Raw genomic sequence first — 16196 nt, 5'->3', positions numbered from 1 at the left:
CACTGAGGTGTAAAGGCAATCCTTGTGCTGCTTAATCTCATGGCACTTCTTGCATACACAATGGGGTAAATGCCATTGATGTCTATCTCTCTCTTTGGATTTTGTAGCTTTTGTTCCAGTTTCCCAAATCCTTGGGTAGGACAGCATGTACTCTTTCTCCTTGTTGTTTTGGTGCCTGTGTAGCTATTTCTGCAGAGTTTGTCCATTGATTAGGGAATGGCTGAACTAGCACTTTGTCCTAACATTATTCTAAAAGAGGCTACGACTGTAAGATGACTAAGCTTGGGCTAGACTTTTCACCCTCAATTCTTGCTCTGTTTTTGAAGCCCCATGATGAGTGAAAGCACCAATGTTGCCAGTTTGGGAGCCATGCCAACAGCTCAACCATCCAATACCGGCATTCGAAAGCAGTGGCACGAAGATATTACTCAGGATCTCCGAAACCACCTTGTTCATAAACTGTGAGTAGCTAATATCAGAACAGTCTCCTGTTAGGTGAGTTGCTGCCTCTGAAGTGGGGCAAGAGGAAGCCTGACTTACAAAACGAGAGGGTTGAAGAGTGAGTTTTGTTAGGAAACGTAAGAAGGGGAAGAAGCAGCGTGAAAGGTGCATTTGTGCCGCCTTGATTGTTAATGGAGCTGCATCTGTTGGTTTGGGGCTGTTGTACTGGAAGTGTCCCTCTCTGTGCTCAAACCATCTATGTGGGGGCAGCGTCCCCTGGGAGCAGCAGCTGTGCCTGAGTCTGTTGGAAGATTCACTTGCTACTTTTTGTTCAGATCACTGGGGTTAGTGCCAGTGTCCTGGTCTGGGGACATCCTAATCACTTACATGCTTTTGACTTTTTTCCAGAGTCCAAGCCATATTTCCTACTCCTGACCCTGCAGCACTGAAGGATCGGCGAATGGAGAATCTGGTGGCTTATGCTCGGAAAGTGGAAGGGGACATGTATGAATCGGCAAACAGCAGGGTAAGATGCCATCTTCTGCTGTCTTGTGTGTCTTTGCCTGGACCCCATAGTGACTGGGGAGGAAGAGGGGTGAAAGCACAGATGAATGTCACAGGCTGAGGAAGCATTTGTTCAGGGGCTGCTGGATGGGGTCTAGGAACCAGCCAACTGCAGGCTTCTGCATAGGTGTGCTAAGAGTCGGGGTGGTGCCTATCGGGGTGTGCTGTGCCTGAGACTTTTTGGGGTTCCCTGAAGGCAGCATGAAGCTCTTCACTGTAGTTCACTCCCAAAGAAGTGCTGGACACAAGAGAAATGTCTGGCGTCGGCCTAACGGTTGCCAGCAGTGCCCTGAGTAGTGCCCCTTTTGCCCCCCACTCTGCCTAGCAAAGGGAGAGCCACCCTCACTCAAGCCAAAATGTGTGTGTGGAAGGCTGTTTTACAAGCTTGGATCACTGTGACCTCTTGTCTTTACATAATGTGTGTTATCACCTTTCCTGACCTGTAATGTTCCCCAACAGGCAGAGTACTATCACTTGCTAGCGGAGAAGATCTATAAGATTCAGAAGGAGTTGGAGGAAAAACGAAGAACCAGACTGCAGAAACAAAACATGATCCCAAATGCTTCAGGCATGCCCCAGGCTCCCATGAATCAAGGGCCCAACATGGGACAGCCCCAGCCAGGGATGTCTGCAAGTAAGAATGGTTGGGTTACTGACTACATGGTGCAGGGGCGTCCTGTACCGGACTATCATTTTGGTAGGCTTGCGACCGCTTTTGTCCTTCTTGCTTCACAGGAACCTGGCTTGCTCAGAGTTAAACAGAACTTTCTCCTCTTTGTTCAGAAGTACTTGCAAAGCCTCTGCCTTGCCTATGTGTTTAATTAGTGACCATAGATTATCTAAAAGCCTTTAGCCTTCTGAACAAGTTGCAATATTGAAACCTTTACACTTAACTTTGAGGAGGGGTGGAATGGAGATTAAGTTGCATTCTTGACATCATAGAACTTGGATTCACTTCTCATTGTGGATTCACTTCTAGAATTAATTGATTAACTAAATATTATGAAAATATATTTTTCTTACAGTAACTCAAGTTATGTGGTATTTAAAATGAGTATTACTATTGTTGCCAAACAAAGAGCATGATGACTAGATTGCTTAGGTATTTATGCCCTTGAAACTTTACATAGTGGTTGTTCCATGCCACTTTTTTTTTTTTTTTTTTTTTTTGGACAAATAGCCTTTCCAGCATGCAATGAAAATCATATTTCACTTATTTTCTCCATGCATCTGTCTCCTGTTTCACAGAAGTTCTGTTACTTGAGTTGACTGTCCTAATGCTAAACGAATTCTTATTACTATTAGATTCCTTGCTAACCATGCGTTTGTGTATTAGTATAGAATTGGCTTTGGAGAGGAGTCAAAACTATCATGCTGCTGAAGAGTGTAGTATCCCTTTACAGTATAAGGAAGGGACAAGGTGCTGTTGGGCATCTATTTTATTTTTATAATAACAGATAATGATAGTTACTTGGGGTAATATTTTTGGTTAGAAAGCAGAGAAAGGCATCTGCTAACATTGTAATCTTGTACTTACAGTTAAATTCTCTAAGTAACTGAAACAAAAGATTTTAAACTGTACATTTTAAATAGAATTGCACCCCTTACTCTGATTTAACTGTAAAAAAAAATCTAGTATCTTTTTAAACTATTTGAGCCAAATCTGATTTAAGATGGTGGTTTGGGGTTTCCAGTCATTTAGAGTGACAGCTTTGGAGACTGAAACAGTATTTCTTAAAACTAAGTGCAACACTTCTGCAAACGGACCTTCTAGAGCACACCCCACCCCATCTCTCTCCTGAGAGCTTCCTTCTCAGGAGAAAATTTTCTCCTTCATTCATTCAGTCCTGTGTGTTCTTAGGTACTTTACAGTTAAGAATTGAGTTCTTAAGACGCCTTAGGGAACAGAAGTGTAGGCTGCCGATGACACTAATAAATTGCATCAGAGGATTGGGTCAAAATTGCAATTGGTCAACTGAGGAGGGAAAAAACTTCCTTTCTTTAACTAACACTGCAGGAAAATCCAGTAGCTCCAGGGATTTGCTAAAAGAATCTTAATCAGAGTTCTTTCTCCATTTTTAAATATGAATGTATCTTGGTAAATCCAGTTCTGTGTCTCTTCATGCTTGATGTCAGAACAAGATTTACTAAGATGGATGATCAAGATTCAAGCAAAGCCATTAAAGATTGGTGCTGTGACTTTATTTGCTGCAGCTTCTGTACAAAATTGATCTTCAGAAGCAGAGGTGACGCTTTGGGTTATTTATCAGGTACTCCAGTAATTCTCAAAGCTGAATTCTCAGGTTCTCTGTGAAGTTAACTTCAGAGCTCTAATGAACACTGTGTTGAACCATACGGTTTTCATAGTGCTCTAAATCTAGAAGTGCAGTAACAATTTATAGAAGGTCTTGTGGTTTGGAATGTTGTGGGCCGCAGAGTTTGTTGTTGTATCTCGATAAGATACTTTTGTCCTCAGTTTTTGAAAGCTGGCTTTAAGTCAGGATACTTCTGCCAGTGGGACATGCTTGTATTTTCAAGGAAGTGTCTGTTTTTTCTTCAATCTGAGGACTCCTCAAGAGTTACTGGACTGTGTCCTTGCATATTTTTTCCTTTTACATGTGCATTTTAGTCAGTAATTCTCATAATGTTTGGCTAAAACCTGGTAGTCTTCTAAATGCCATAATCTTATTCCAATGCTGTTTTTCCAGATGGTCCTCTTCCTGACCCAACCCTGATACGTGCCAATGTGCCAAACCAGATGATGAATCGCATGCAGGCACAGCCAGGTAAATATTGAAGAAAATTCACTAGTGTGATTGTGAAAGAATCTTGGAATGGGGCGGCTCTTGTTGAAGCGTCAAAGCCATTTATCGGCTCCCATTTGATAAAGAAAATAATGATCTAAATTCTCTAAGACTTTAAATAAATGTATGAAAAATAGCATTTCACAATCTTGTGAATTTAAGAGCTGCTGGTTAGCTTGTTGCTTTGCTAAAAAACTTAATCTTTTTGGAACTTATGATTATGTGAGCCTAGAATGGTAGGATCAGCCAGACATGGTGCCCCCAGCCAGCTTAGGTGAGGCCTTGTTGATGGCAGAAGGAAGATGATGAGAATTATTGCTGAGAAGGAAGGGGCAGAGCCTTTTATGCATGTTGAAGAGTACTGTAGCCAAGGTACTTAAAGCGTACATTTATAGTTTGGGATTTAATTTCCAATATATAACCAAGATAGTGCAATTTGTCTGAAACAGTTGATGGGAACAGGTACTTCAGGCTGTGTTCTGAAGAAGTATGTCAGCTTGGAAATCTGGTTGATAGAAAATGAAGTTGGAAAGACAATGGCAGGATTTCTTGTCATAGAATCATGAAGTTGGAAAAGACCTTTGAGATCATCAACTCCAACCATACTTGTCTACTACTAAATTGTGTCCCCAATCACATCATTGACCTGCTTTTTAAACACCTCCAGGGATGGGGGCTCCACCACCTCACTGGGCAGCCTGTTCCAGTACTTGAGAACCTTTTCTGTGAAGAAATTTTTCCTAACGTCCAATCTAAACTTCCCCTGGCGCAGCCTCATGCCATTCCCTCTTGTCCTATAACCTATCACTTGGGAGAAGAGACCATCACCCACCTCTCTGCAACCTCCTTTCAGGTAGTTGTAGAGAGCAATAAGGTCTCCCTCAGCTTCCTGTTCTCCAGGCTAAACAACCCCAGTTCCCTCAGCTTGTTTTCCAACTCTTTCACCTGTTCCATTGCTCTTCCCTGGACACCCTTCAGGACCTCCATGTCTTTCCTATAGTGAGGGGCCCACATGTTGAATGATGCCCAAAGGGGAATTCAGGCCTTTGTTTATAAGTGTGTTTTTTGGCACAAACACAGGAATGAATCAGTTTGGCCAGATGAACATGCAGCTGTCACCGATGGGACCCCGGCAAACCCCTCCTCTTCAGCACCCTGGACAGCTAAGCCAGGCCGGGGCCATGAACCAGGTCAGTGTGCATTACGGCCAGGGCGCCTGGCTCACAATTTTGCTTCTGTTGGCTCTGGTTTCCTCAAAATACATTTTAAAAAACAAATTTAAAAAAATCAAGTGTTTCTCCATTCTGTTGACCATTTGGTTTCCTCCTTTTGCATCTCCACTGAAAGATGTCTGGTCCATGGTAAGCCTTTAGGTCTTGGTGGTAATTATTGCCTAATAAATAAGTTTTTAGCTTTTTGTGCTGTTGTATTTTTAAAACAAGAAACAAAGACAAATGCTGAGTCACAGTCTGAGTCTGAAATGCGTATCCTTTTCTTCAGCTCACAAGGGAAGTCATATAATCATAGACTGCTTTGGACTGGAAAGGACCTTTACAGGTCATCCAGTCCAAACCTCCTGCAGTGAGCAGGGACGTCTTTAACTATATCAGGTTGCTTAGAGCCCCATCCAGCCTGACCTTGAATGTTTCCAGGGATGGGGCCTGCTAATTTCTGGGGTTTGGGAGGAACTATAGTAGTTTTTTTCTGTGTTGTATCTTACAGATAAGTGACAGGTATAAATTTCTCCCAACAAGATAAATGTGGTTTTTTTTTTCTACATGTTAGAGGCATACACACATTGTATGAAATGATTCCTTTCTTTTCCAGCAGATGGGATTTCCTTCACGTATGCAGCAGCCTGGCGTTGGCCAGCCTTCTGGTCAGAATCAGTTTCTACAACAGACCCAGTTCCCTGCTTCTTCTCCGGGAATGAACACAGCAAGCATGCCCATGACTCAGCCTGGCAGTCAGACACCAGTTTCTCAAGTAAGTTTCTGATTTCTGGAAGTGGTGTCACTAATCTGTCATTTACTGGTTTCATTGTTCAGTTTGTAGTAATGGAGAACAACTTGTTTTCTCAAAGTACTTTTGGAACTGTAGACACCTGAATTAATTTATTGAGTCTCTGTGTTTTCCTGATATAGCACTGGGAATGGCAAGGGTGAAACACCTTGGCTTGTGCTCAGGCTTAAGTTTAAGTGTGACAGGAATTTTTTTAAGTTCAGTTTTATGGAGCAAAGAAATTGTTTTTTTAGCATGCAGTAGTTAAGAATTTGTTGCTTAAAGGTGAGACAGCAGAGCCTGGGAAGTTAAGAGATCAGGGAAGATTAAGTCTTAAAAAGTCATGTCTGTCCAGGACCAATATGTGTTGCTGGCTTTGGGGGATAGGAGGGTTATCGCTACTAAAGATCTGAACTTCCAGTCTAGCAGTTTCCTTTCTGTCCTTTCCCTCTCCCTTTTCAGCAAGAACCTTACAGGCCAGGAAGAAGTAGGGAACGTCAGTTTGCTTCTCGTTGATGCTTCTTCCTAGTTTGCAGGCAAGATTATTGTGGAGTGACAGCTTTTTTCCTTGACTAGTACAATCTTTTTTTTTTTTTTGTAATCTTGTAATTGTACAGTTTCAGCTGTACTTATTTCTGATGATAAACTCAGTTTCTAGTCTTGGGGGTGGGGGCATGATCATACTAAGTGTATTTGAATGCAGTTTTTCACTGTGGTGGGGTTGTCCCATATTCAGGATATACAAATATGCAGTTCTAGAAAGAAGTATTTTGCAGACTGGGAGTGTAGATGTGCCATTCTTTAAGCTTATCAGCAAGTGTAAGTTATTCTCTTAAAATGTCTTTTAGAGCTGAATAAACTTTAAAACCACTTTATGTTTGCGTGGAGAAAAATTAATTGAATAGACAGTTTCTCGTTTTGGAGTAGTTTAAAAAAAAACAACAGATAATTTGTCACATTTTTAAAAGTGTGCCAGTAACAGTGGGAAAGCAGCCATTTAACAGTAATTCTCCTTTTCTATTTCAAGTCATTGCAAATATGTACCCGTTTTCCCACAGGCACAAATAACCAGCGCTTCCTGTCCTGTGAATTCTCCTGCAATGGCTCCAGGTTCTCAAGGGAGCCATATTCACTGCCCACCTCTTCCACAGCCTCCCATGCACCGAAATTCTCCTTCTCCAGTACCTAGTCGAACCCCAACACCTCACCACACGCCCCCAGGCTTGGGATCACAGCAACAGCAGGCAGCAGCAGCAGCTGCCACTACTGCTCCCACACCTACTCCTCAGGCAATGCCACCTGGACCACAGTCGCAAACTATGCACCCCCCTCAAAGGCAGACTCCGACGCCTCCACAGACACAGCTGCCTCCACAAGTCCAGCCTCCAGTTCCAGTTACTCCTTCTGCAGAGCAACAGCAGCAACCCTTGTCACAGCAGAGCACAACTGCATCTGTTCCCACACCAACAGCCCCGCTGCAGCCTCAGCACCCCACAACACCTGTAAGGAAATACTTTAATCGTGCTTTCCCTGCAAATGTTCAAGTGTAAACTTCACTTTTCCGTTGGTCTTTATCTTTGTGCGAGTCTGTGATAATGGAGGTAGCTCCTGACACGCTTAATATAAAAAACAGATTGTATTGAATTTAGGAAGTAATTTTTTTGCATTGAGAGAAGTCTATATGTCATCTGGTGTTTCCAGAGAGGGAATATTTTTTTAGAATTCTAGTGCATGTTTTCACATTTGCTGTAAAACTTGGATGAGGTCTTTAGTTATGTGTACGTATGTATAGTGGTGGTGTACAAGGGGGAAACAGTATGTAATTATCTTTATGCTAGGCTTTCCAGTTCATGTTTCTGTTGCGTGTTTTTCTGTAGTTGTAGTTGTATAGCAGTATGTTCATCAGATGAAGCAAGCCAAAGGACTATAGTACATTTAAATTCGGTGGAAACATAGTACAGGTAAAAAGTAGATAAAGGGAAGAAAAATAAATTCATTAGAAGCCTGTTTGTAATGTGTGTTTTGTTCCTGCAGCTTTCACAGCCAGCTGTAAGTATCGATGGGCAGGTCTCCAATCCTCCATCCACCAGCAGCACGGAGGTGAACTCTCAGCAGACTGTTCCAGAGCAGCAGCAGCCACCCTTGCAGGAAGTGAAAATGGAAATTAAAACAGATGAAGGGGAACCAGAACAAACAGAGCTGCAAATGGAAGAGAAATCTGAGGTGAGATTGCCAGCCAGTTGTTGGGTAGAATATCTTTAGAGCTCAATGAGAGCTGTAGCTGCTGCCTGCTGCTATTTTGATTGTTGTCTTCCTCTGCTTCTTCTTCAAGAAGATTCTATGCTTTGTGGTGAAGTGGTAGAAGAAGCCAGTGGCCGCAGGGAAGGCCATGATAATGATGATGATGTAGTTGCAGCTGTGAGCTTTTTGATGAAGGTCTATGCAAGAGGGCCCTTGGGTCAGTCCTTCAGATGTCATTGGCAGCTGTCAGATGCCAGAATAGTGGATACGTACTTGATGGGCTGCTTTAGTGGGCTCTGACAAGCTGTCACTTAGGACAGTGGGAAGTGTGGCTGCCAGCAGCGTCACCCTGGCAGCCCCAGTGTAGGAGAGGCTGTCAGACCTGGCTAAAGAGCTGGGTGAGTACCTGTGTGTCTGCTTGCAGCTGGGAACTGTTTAGCAGTTCATCATTGCTACTGTTGCAGTGTTGAAAGATGCTTCTAGTACATCTCCTCAATTTTTGGTCAAGGTTTGGCTACAAAGTAGAGCACCTTAATTCTTCCAGGGGAGAGGAGTGGAAGGGATGGCAGGTAGAATTAAAGGACACATGTAGGCATGGGTGACGCTGCAGGAAACTTAAGTGACAGGCTCCAAACTACTCTCTAGGTTAAATCAGAACCGGTTGCGGAGGAATGTAAACCAGACCCAATGGAACAAGAAGAGAAGAAATCTGAAGTGAAGACTGAAATACCAGAGGGGGAAGAAAGACCTACTACTCCAGCTACTCAGTCTTCTCCAGCAGCTGGGCAGTCTAAGAAAAAAAGTAAGCAGGAACACTGTTTGAACTGAAATTCAGTACATCTCTCTAGAGAAATCTTTGCGGTGGGGAAAAATACTGAACTTTCTTCATTGGTGCTCAATAGGCTTATACAGATTGTTCTTTATGGCTTGTGGACAAAAATGTCAAATAACACATGTGCTTGTAACTGGCTCTGAGCAAGTTTTTTAAGGCTTTAGTATTACACATTAAGCCTTAGTGACATTGTCACTACAGTAGAGATGTGAAATGCTCCTCAGTTACAGATTCTCTAGACAAGTTTTTTCTTGGGACCTCAGATAGGGGCTGGATTTTGAATGTAAACCAGCTCTATTTAATATAGCAATGTCTTCCTATGATAAAAGCAAGATTCTCTGTAATATTTTGGCCATCTCCTTGTGTCCAGGTGGGCATTTTAATATCCTCCTCTAAGTCAGAGAGGGTAAACAAGCCATGTTAAGTAATGTAAACCGATTGTCTGTAGTCTTTTTCCACAGACCTCACATTTTCCAGCAGATTTCCTTCTTGCAGCTGTTTCTGCTCACTTTCTGATGTTGGTTGTTTTTCAAAAGTTTTTAAGCCAGAAGAGTTGCGGCAGGCACTTATGCCAACACTGGAGGCACTTTACCGTCAGGATCCAGAGTCACTTCCATTTCGACAGCCCGTGGATCCCCAACTACTAGGAATTCCTGTGAGTACTTTAGCAAGATACTTCCCTGGCTTTAATTCAAAACTACTGTATTATGACATACCTGTTTGAGAACAGCTTAAGTCTGCCTTGTTAACATTTTTATGTTGATGAATTTGAAGAGCTTTAGCTTAAGCAGCAGAGTCTGACTTAGGAAAGTGTGTTTTTTTCAAAAGTTTGTTTTGTTCTGTGTTCCTTTTGATCAATAAGCAGGTATACAGTTCATTGAAGTCATTGCCAACAGATTCCCAGTGCTGTGTGGGCTTTTTATGGATGTTGCTTCATGTTTTGATGCTTCTATTGCTGAATTCCATAGGTGTTTCTCATTACATATAAAACTTGGCTGAATGTGTGGGAAGTTAAGCAAGTCAAGGCCGCTTAAAAAATAAATCAGTCATGATTATTGATCTGTTAAAAGCAAGGAGGAGACTACTTGGCTTCTGGGTTTGGTTCGGGTCGAATTTTCGTAGAATCATAGAATCACCAGGTTGCAAGAGACCCACCAGATCGAGTCCAACCATTCCTATCAAACTCTAAACCATGCCCCTCAGCACTTCATCCACCCGTCCCTTAAGCACCTCCAGGAAAGGTGACTCAGCCACCTCCCTGGGTAGCCTATTCTAGTGCCCAGTGACCTTCTCTGTGAAAAATTTTTTACTAATGTTCAGCCTGAACCTCCCCTGGCGGAGCTTGAGGCCATTCCCTCTCATCCTGTCCCCTGTCACTTGGGAGAAGAGGCCAGATCCCTCCTCTCCACAACTTCCTTTTAGGTAGTTCTGCTTGTTTTAGAATTGTCTTCGTAAGACATTATTATTCCTTCAATGATCTGTGTTTTAGTCTCTTTGGACTGACCACTGGAGTTTTCTATTTATACACAAATGTGTGTACGTAGAAGTTCTACTTGGGTGCTTTGGGCAGTGGTTTTTGCCTGGAAGGTTTTTTGTTTGGTTTTGATGCAGGTGGGGTTTTTTTAATATAGATAGTGAGATGATTCAGAGCCTGCTGTATTATAAGCAGGCATAAACATTGCTAATATTTTTTTAACAAGCTCTCAATTTGCCATCATATTCTGAGGACTTTACCGAAGCGGTGATTCTTTAACTGCCGGGGGGGAGAATGAGAAAAGGCGTTCTTTAGAGAAAACTATATCTCTTCTTATCTAAAAGTTGTTATTTATTTTTGTTTATTAGATTGTTTGGTCCATTAGAAACAGTGGCTTTCTATTGATGTTCTTGTATGTCCTCAGATCACAGTGGTTGCAAAAACGCTTCCATTTCCTACTTTTTGTAATAGTTGTTTTGCTAACTAAAATTAGAGTGGCTGTATTTCATCAGGAGTGGAGGAGTAATAGAGCGTGAGAAATACAGGAATAATAAAAAGGAAGTACTGGGGAGTGATGTGGTACTGCTTAGAGATTTCATTGTGTGTCACAAGCAGTTTGACAATCAAACCAGGGAAGAACCTGTTTTTCTTGATGCGCTGCAGAAGAATTTATATGCTGAGAATGCACATGCTGTCATGTCACAACATAGGTCTGGAGTAGTGGTTTTTGATGAGCTGTGTATTCTTGCAGGATTACTTTGACATAGTCAGGAACCCCATGGATCTTTCTACTATCAAGAGGAAGCTGGACACGGGACAGTATCAGGAACCGTGGCAATACGTAGATGACATCTGGCTTATGTTCAATAATGCCTGGCTGTATAACCGCAAAACATCCCGGGTATATAAGTACTGTTCCAAATTGGCAGAGGTGTTTGAGCAAGAAATCGACCCAGTTATGCAGAGCCTTGGTTATTGCTGTGGAAGAAAGGTAAGAAAAGAAATATTTTTAGCCTGCTGCTTGCTTCCTGGTATTGAAGTGTGGGGGGAAGCACAGCAGTTGCAGTTGTTAAAAGTTAATGGTGTGTTAAAATATTTTGAAAGTTTACCGGGAGTTAGTAATCTTGAGTAATCTGATTTTGAGATTTTTATGGATCTTCTAAATCTTTCTAGTGCTTAAGGCAGCCATTCATATATCAGCTGTTAGGGAGAAAAAAGTAAGGAACCAAAGGCTTGTTTTGATCAGGACAGACCTGTTTGCTATTGCAAATTCAACAGATATTTTTGTTGCTGCAGAAGGAGTGCTTTCTATTTTACTGTATGTTGAGACTGTGTATTTCCATTGTCATGTTTTGGTACACTTTCCATCTTCAGAGAAGTGCTAACTTGAGAATAAAAAAGCACTGAACACTTTCTATGACTCTAGCGCTTCATACCCTTGCTGTACTGTGAGATCTGTACACAGAATAAGATGGAAATGATTGTTGTCTGGGTCACCCTTGCTACCCATGGAGAGCAAGTGAAAACATGTATGAGTACTAAGGTGCCCCATTCTTCTTTGCAGCTGGAGTTCTCACCACAGACTTTGTGTTGCTATGGCAAACAGCTATGCACAATCCCACGAGATGCCACTTACTACAGTTACCAGAACAGGTAAGGAAAACACACTTGGCTTGGTTTTGTGCATGCTGCAATCAATCTGTTAAAAGGCGTGCATGTACACCCTCTTTATTTGTGTACACCTTCATGTTTTAAGATAAAATCTGCTGGAAGTGCCCTTGAGTAGTTGAATTTGTGTGTTAATGACTTCTTTCTGCAAAAGTTCGCTGCAGTCTTTGCTCTTCCTCTTTTGTTTGCAGAAATGTGATGTTTTACTAAATTTTATCCTGTAGTTCATCAAATCTTTAATTATCTGCAAATCAAATGTACAACTGTCTTTTGCTTCCTACTCCGCAGCAGTATTTTTCATGCAGAACACTGAGTAAACTGTGCAGCAAGTTTATTGATGCTCATAATACTCGTTATATTTGGCACGTCTTTGTTTTTTCTCATGATGTTAACGTTGAGGAGCCAACTTATTTTTGTGGTGCAAATCTTCACTGGAAGATTTATGTATTCAGATCTTCAGTAGATTGCTTGTTTTTTCTCCCCAAGTTTCCTTAAGGGAGTTGTCTGGTAGTAGCTGTCAGCAGCTGTGTGGAATACTGTCACTTCTACAGATCTTTTCAGTTTTTTTCATTTTTTTTAAATTAACTTGGGGTTTAATAAAGTATTTAAACCTCTGATGCCTGAAAGAAGGTTTCTTGCTAGACATCTCTCTGCCAGCTAGGAAAGTGAGGCAGGAAGGAGGAGGGAGATACGTGCTATAACGCTCCCATATCAGACCTGTCACCAAAATGCTCCCATTAGAACAGAGGGCTGGTTATCTCCACATAGGGCTCCTCCATCAATTTAGTTCCTGCTCTCCATTCGTTCTGACACCTTAAACAAAAACCCAAAACAAAACCACTAAAGCTTTTACATGAAAGCCAAGAAGATTTTGCAAGAACTGTAGTTTTCTTAAGCACCTGGTCAGGTGAAAGCAACCATAGAGCTGCAGGAGTTGTATCTTAACCTTCTTAAGTTTCATAAAGGTTTATAGCAGTGAATGGAAGATTTTAGAAGTGAAGAAGTAGAAAATAAGCTTATAGTATCCCATAATAACTGTTGTAGTTTTAGACTTAAATAGTGCAGAGCCTTTTATATTGTCAGTCAGTATTTCCGCTTACATTTATCTGTGTGCAATACTAGATGGACAGAAGGACTTACTAAATAATCGGAGGTGCTTTACATGTTTTCAAACATTAGAAGGGAATATTTGCACTACAAGAGGTGCGTACATGTGACTTGTGAATTATGCATATACACATGCATATATCTATAGTCTGAGATGTACAATTCCAGAAAGTACTGTTCTCTGCATTTGCCCAGATGAAAACTGGGAGGGAGGATTAAGAGACCTGGTTTATTTAGCTCAACAACTGGTATTATGTTTGTGTGGCTTTATTATAAACTTGTTTGAATTTGCTTTTATTTCTTTTTAGTTTTAGATGTCTTGTGCACTCAGTTAACATGCTTTAGTAGTGAAGAGGTCACTGTTCTAAAATATTTTTGAGGACTGGGGTAGAAGCTTGAATTAATCAGTTTTATTCAAGTGTAAATGAAGTAATTCTCTGCAATGCTTGCTGTGTTGATATCTAGACCAGACCATTCTACACTTAAACTGGGATGTAGCAGAATCATATCATTGTAGAGCTTTATGTGTGTAGTCAGTATCAAATACTTAGTTAACATACAGTTTGACGGTTCTGTAATTACTGCCTGTAAGATTTTGAGGGCAGATTTTATTATTCTTTAAGCTTCTGATGTTTAGCTTTCCCTTTAAACTGGGAGAGCATCCTGTGGCCTTTCAGCATTTATACATTTAAGATGGAAGACTGTCCCTCTTCCATTGATCTCCTGCAGATTCTCCTGCCAACAGAACTGCTGTGTTGATGTACAAGTCAAGAGCAGCAGTTCTTCCTTCCTTCTGCTCTTTCCCCTTTCTCATTTTAATTCTTTGCTATACGTGGCATGGATTATTAAAATGAAGAGGGTATGGGTATGCTAAATGGAATACTCTTGTTTAATTTGCTTTAATCATTTGCTGCTTGTGAACCCATTTGAGAGATTGAATGCTAATCTGTGCTTTGCCTTGGCTTTCTGCTTTGTGTTGTCTTGTCCTGCTTCTATGTTTTTGTTTTTTGTCCTGCAAACCCCCATTTCTTTGTTTTGTTTGTGTGTGTGTTATTTTTTTATTTTTCCTTCATGCTTGTCATTGTCTGCACTTGGCTTTGATTGCGCAAAAAAAAACCAAACCAAAAAAACCCAAAACAACCAAACACAATGTGGGGCCCATAAATCTGCATCATTGAATATCCTTGTCGCCGTTGACGACCTGCTCTCTGCTCCTGTCCCTTCCTTGGCCTGCTGTGATTGGTGGCTCCGTTGCTTGGCTTGGGCTGTGTTGTGTGGACGGAGCAGTTCACCCAAATATGGCCTTCTTGCTGACAGGTATCATTTCTGTGAGAAGTGCTTCAACGAAATCCAAGGGGAGAGCGTTTCTCTGGGAGATGACCCATCACAACCTCAAACGTGAGTTAGTTCTCTTACTTGGGCTGTGCGTTCATAAGCTGTGTTGTGGTCTATAGTGCTTTCTCAAATGGAATGAGTTTAGTCTTGGGGTAACCCTTGCTGTTTGTAGGCAAATAGAGGGTGGACCAGATATTCTTCTTAAAAGCTTGGACTTGTATTATAGATATCTTTTTTTGAAATTGCAACTATACCAATAGAAGTGCAAAAAGAAAATCCCTTTTATTCTGGGGGGGGAAAAAAAGTGAAATTATTCTACTGCAGAAAAGTAACTGCGCTTGCAGGCAGGTGGGTGACAGACGTAGTTTGAAGCAGTCAAATGTATCATTCAGATTATAGACTGGCTATGCTATTAAACTTGTAGCTAACTTCAGATCAGAAGCAGACGACCTCCTTTTGTCATACAGCTCTTTTATTTGTTGGAGTGCCATCTGCTTATCAGAAATACTGTGCAGCTGAGGAGATCACAGTAAAAGGCTGTGCATGGGTTTTGTTGCCTTTTCCATATTGGTGGCAAACTGTTGGGATGGTCTTTGATTCTGATGTACCCTCTTCACTCTTCCCGCAAAAAATCTTGAAACAGATTTGTGGGAGACTAAGGAAACTTTTGAGGGACATGAATGCCAAGCAGTTCCTCTTTAGGCTGTTCAAGAAAGCTCTCTGGGGGAGGGCATCGCAGGAGCACTGCAGAGAGAAGCAAGCAAGGAACTTAGTAAAGTCTGAAGCCAGAAGGAGCGTTGTCGAAGTTGGTAATTGGTCAAACTTGAGCTAACTTTCACAAGAAATAGGAGTTTGTTGTTAGCAGCACGTTACCAAATCCTGGTTGCACTGGTCTATCTAGAATTGCAGTAGAAGAATCCGCTGGGGCTTGAGAAGACGTAAGAGTACGTCTGCCTTTGTGGAGGGGAAAAAGGAAGAAATAATGTTCGTATGCTGTTCAGTACAAAGGGCCATACTAGAAACAAAGACACAAAGTTTAATCAATATTGTCCAGTTTAGTTCATAGAGACGTGGCATATGAAGCGCTTACATACGAGAGAAGCAAGTATCTATATACATGTAAATCTGTATATTAAAAAAACCATCAAATATATTCATGTTTATATATAAATTTTTGTTTGGCTAAGAGTACCATCCTTCTCATACATGTAAGTTGGAATGGCTTGCCACAAACCTTTGAGTCAGGGTGGAAGGCAACATAAGATTATTTTTTTTACACTAGATTAGAAAACACAGATGGTGGATACAATTTTTTTTCAGGAATGAAAACAATCAAAAGTTCTTTGAACACAAGCAATGGCAAGATGGTACTTCCAGCTCCTGATATTCTTTTTCATATTTGATTTAAATGCTTGGGTTTTGTGTAGTGAGAATGGAGGCTGTAGGCTGAACATGAGGAGCAAGTATGCTTTTGAGTGTTCTCTTGCCCGCTTACAGCCTTTCTCTTAGGAACTGATTTTACTGGGACATAGAGAACCTGCTCCCTTCCTTTCTTCCCACTACCTGTAGTTAAAATGAAGTAAAGAAATAAAGATTAGCAATATACGTGTGTTTACGTTTCTAGTCACTGTATTCTAGTAATAGTAGGTAATTGGGAGATTGAACCTGCTTCATTAATTTGATAAGGAACTTGGAGTATTCTGCAGGTGGCACTATTAGGCATAAACAC

The 16196-nt window shown here is 41.3% G+C and overlaps 1 protein-coding gene across 5 annotated transcripts in view; it reads left to right on the top strand.

The window, feature by feature from the left end:
* The window catches only part of EP300 (E1A binding protein p300), a 68152-nt gene that overhangs the window by 34766 nt on the left and 17190 nt on the right, over positions 1–16196 (top strand). For 3 of the 5 annotated variants that reach the window (XM_069854502.1, XM_069854491.1, XM_069854479.1), the window contains 13 exons: positions 327–461; positions 850–967; positions 1465–1639; positions 3714–3791; positions 4890–4999; positions 5637–5795; positions 6869–7312; positions 7845–8033; positions 8697–8853; positions 9420–9538; positions 11109–11348; positions 11922–12010; positions 14450–14530. In XM_069854502.1, coding sequence (XP_069710603.1) covers positions 327–461; positions 850–967; positions 1465–1639; positions 3714–3791; positions 4890–4999; positions 5637–5795; positions 6869–7312; positions 7845–8033; positions 8697–8853; positions 9420–9538; positions 11109–11348; positions 11922–12010; positions 14450–14530 — 2094 coding nt within the window. The remainder of the gene's footprint in view (positions 1–326; positions 462–849; positions 968–1464; positions 1640–3713; positions 3792–4889; positions 5000–5636; positions 5796–6868; positions 7313–7844; positions 8034–8696; positions 8854–9419; positions 9539–11108; positions 11349–11921; positions 12011–14449; positions 14531–16196) is intronic. The other 2 variants (XM_069854523.1, XM_069854513.1) reach the window with 2 other exon arrangements.

This window comes from Phaenicophaeus curvirostris, chromosome 1 (genome assembly GCF_032191515.1).
Source record: "Phaenicophaeus curvirostris isolate KB17595 chromosome 1, BPBGC_Pcur_1.0, whole genome shotgun sequence".
NCBI lineage: Eukaryota > Metazoa > Chordata > Aves > Cuculiformes > Cuculidae > Phaenicophaeus > Phaenicophaeus curvirostris.
Note: the sequence above shows the minus strand (reverse complement) of the source record. Positions and strands in the feature narration are given on the sequence as shown.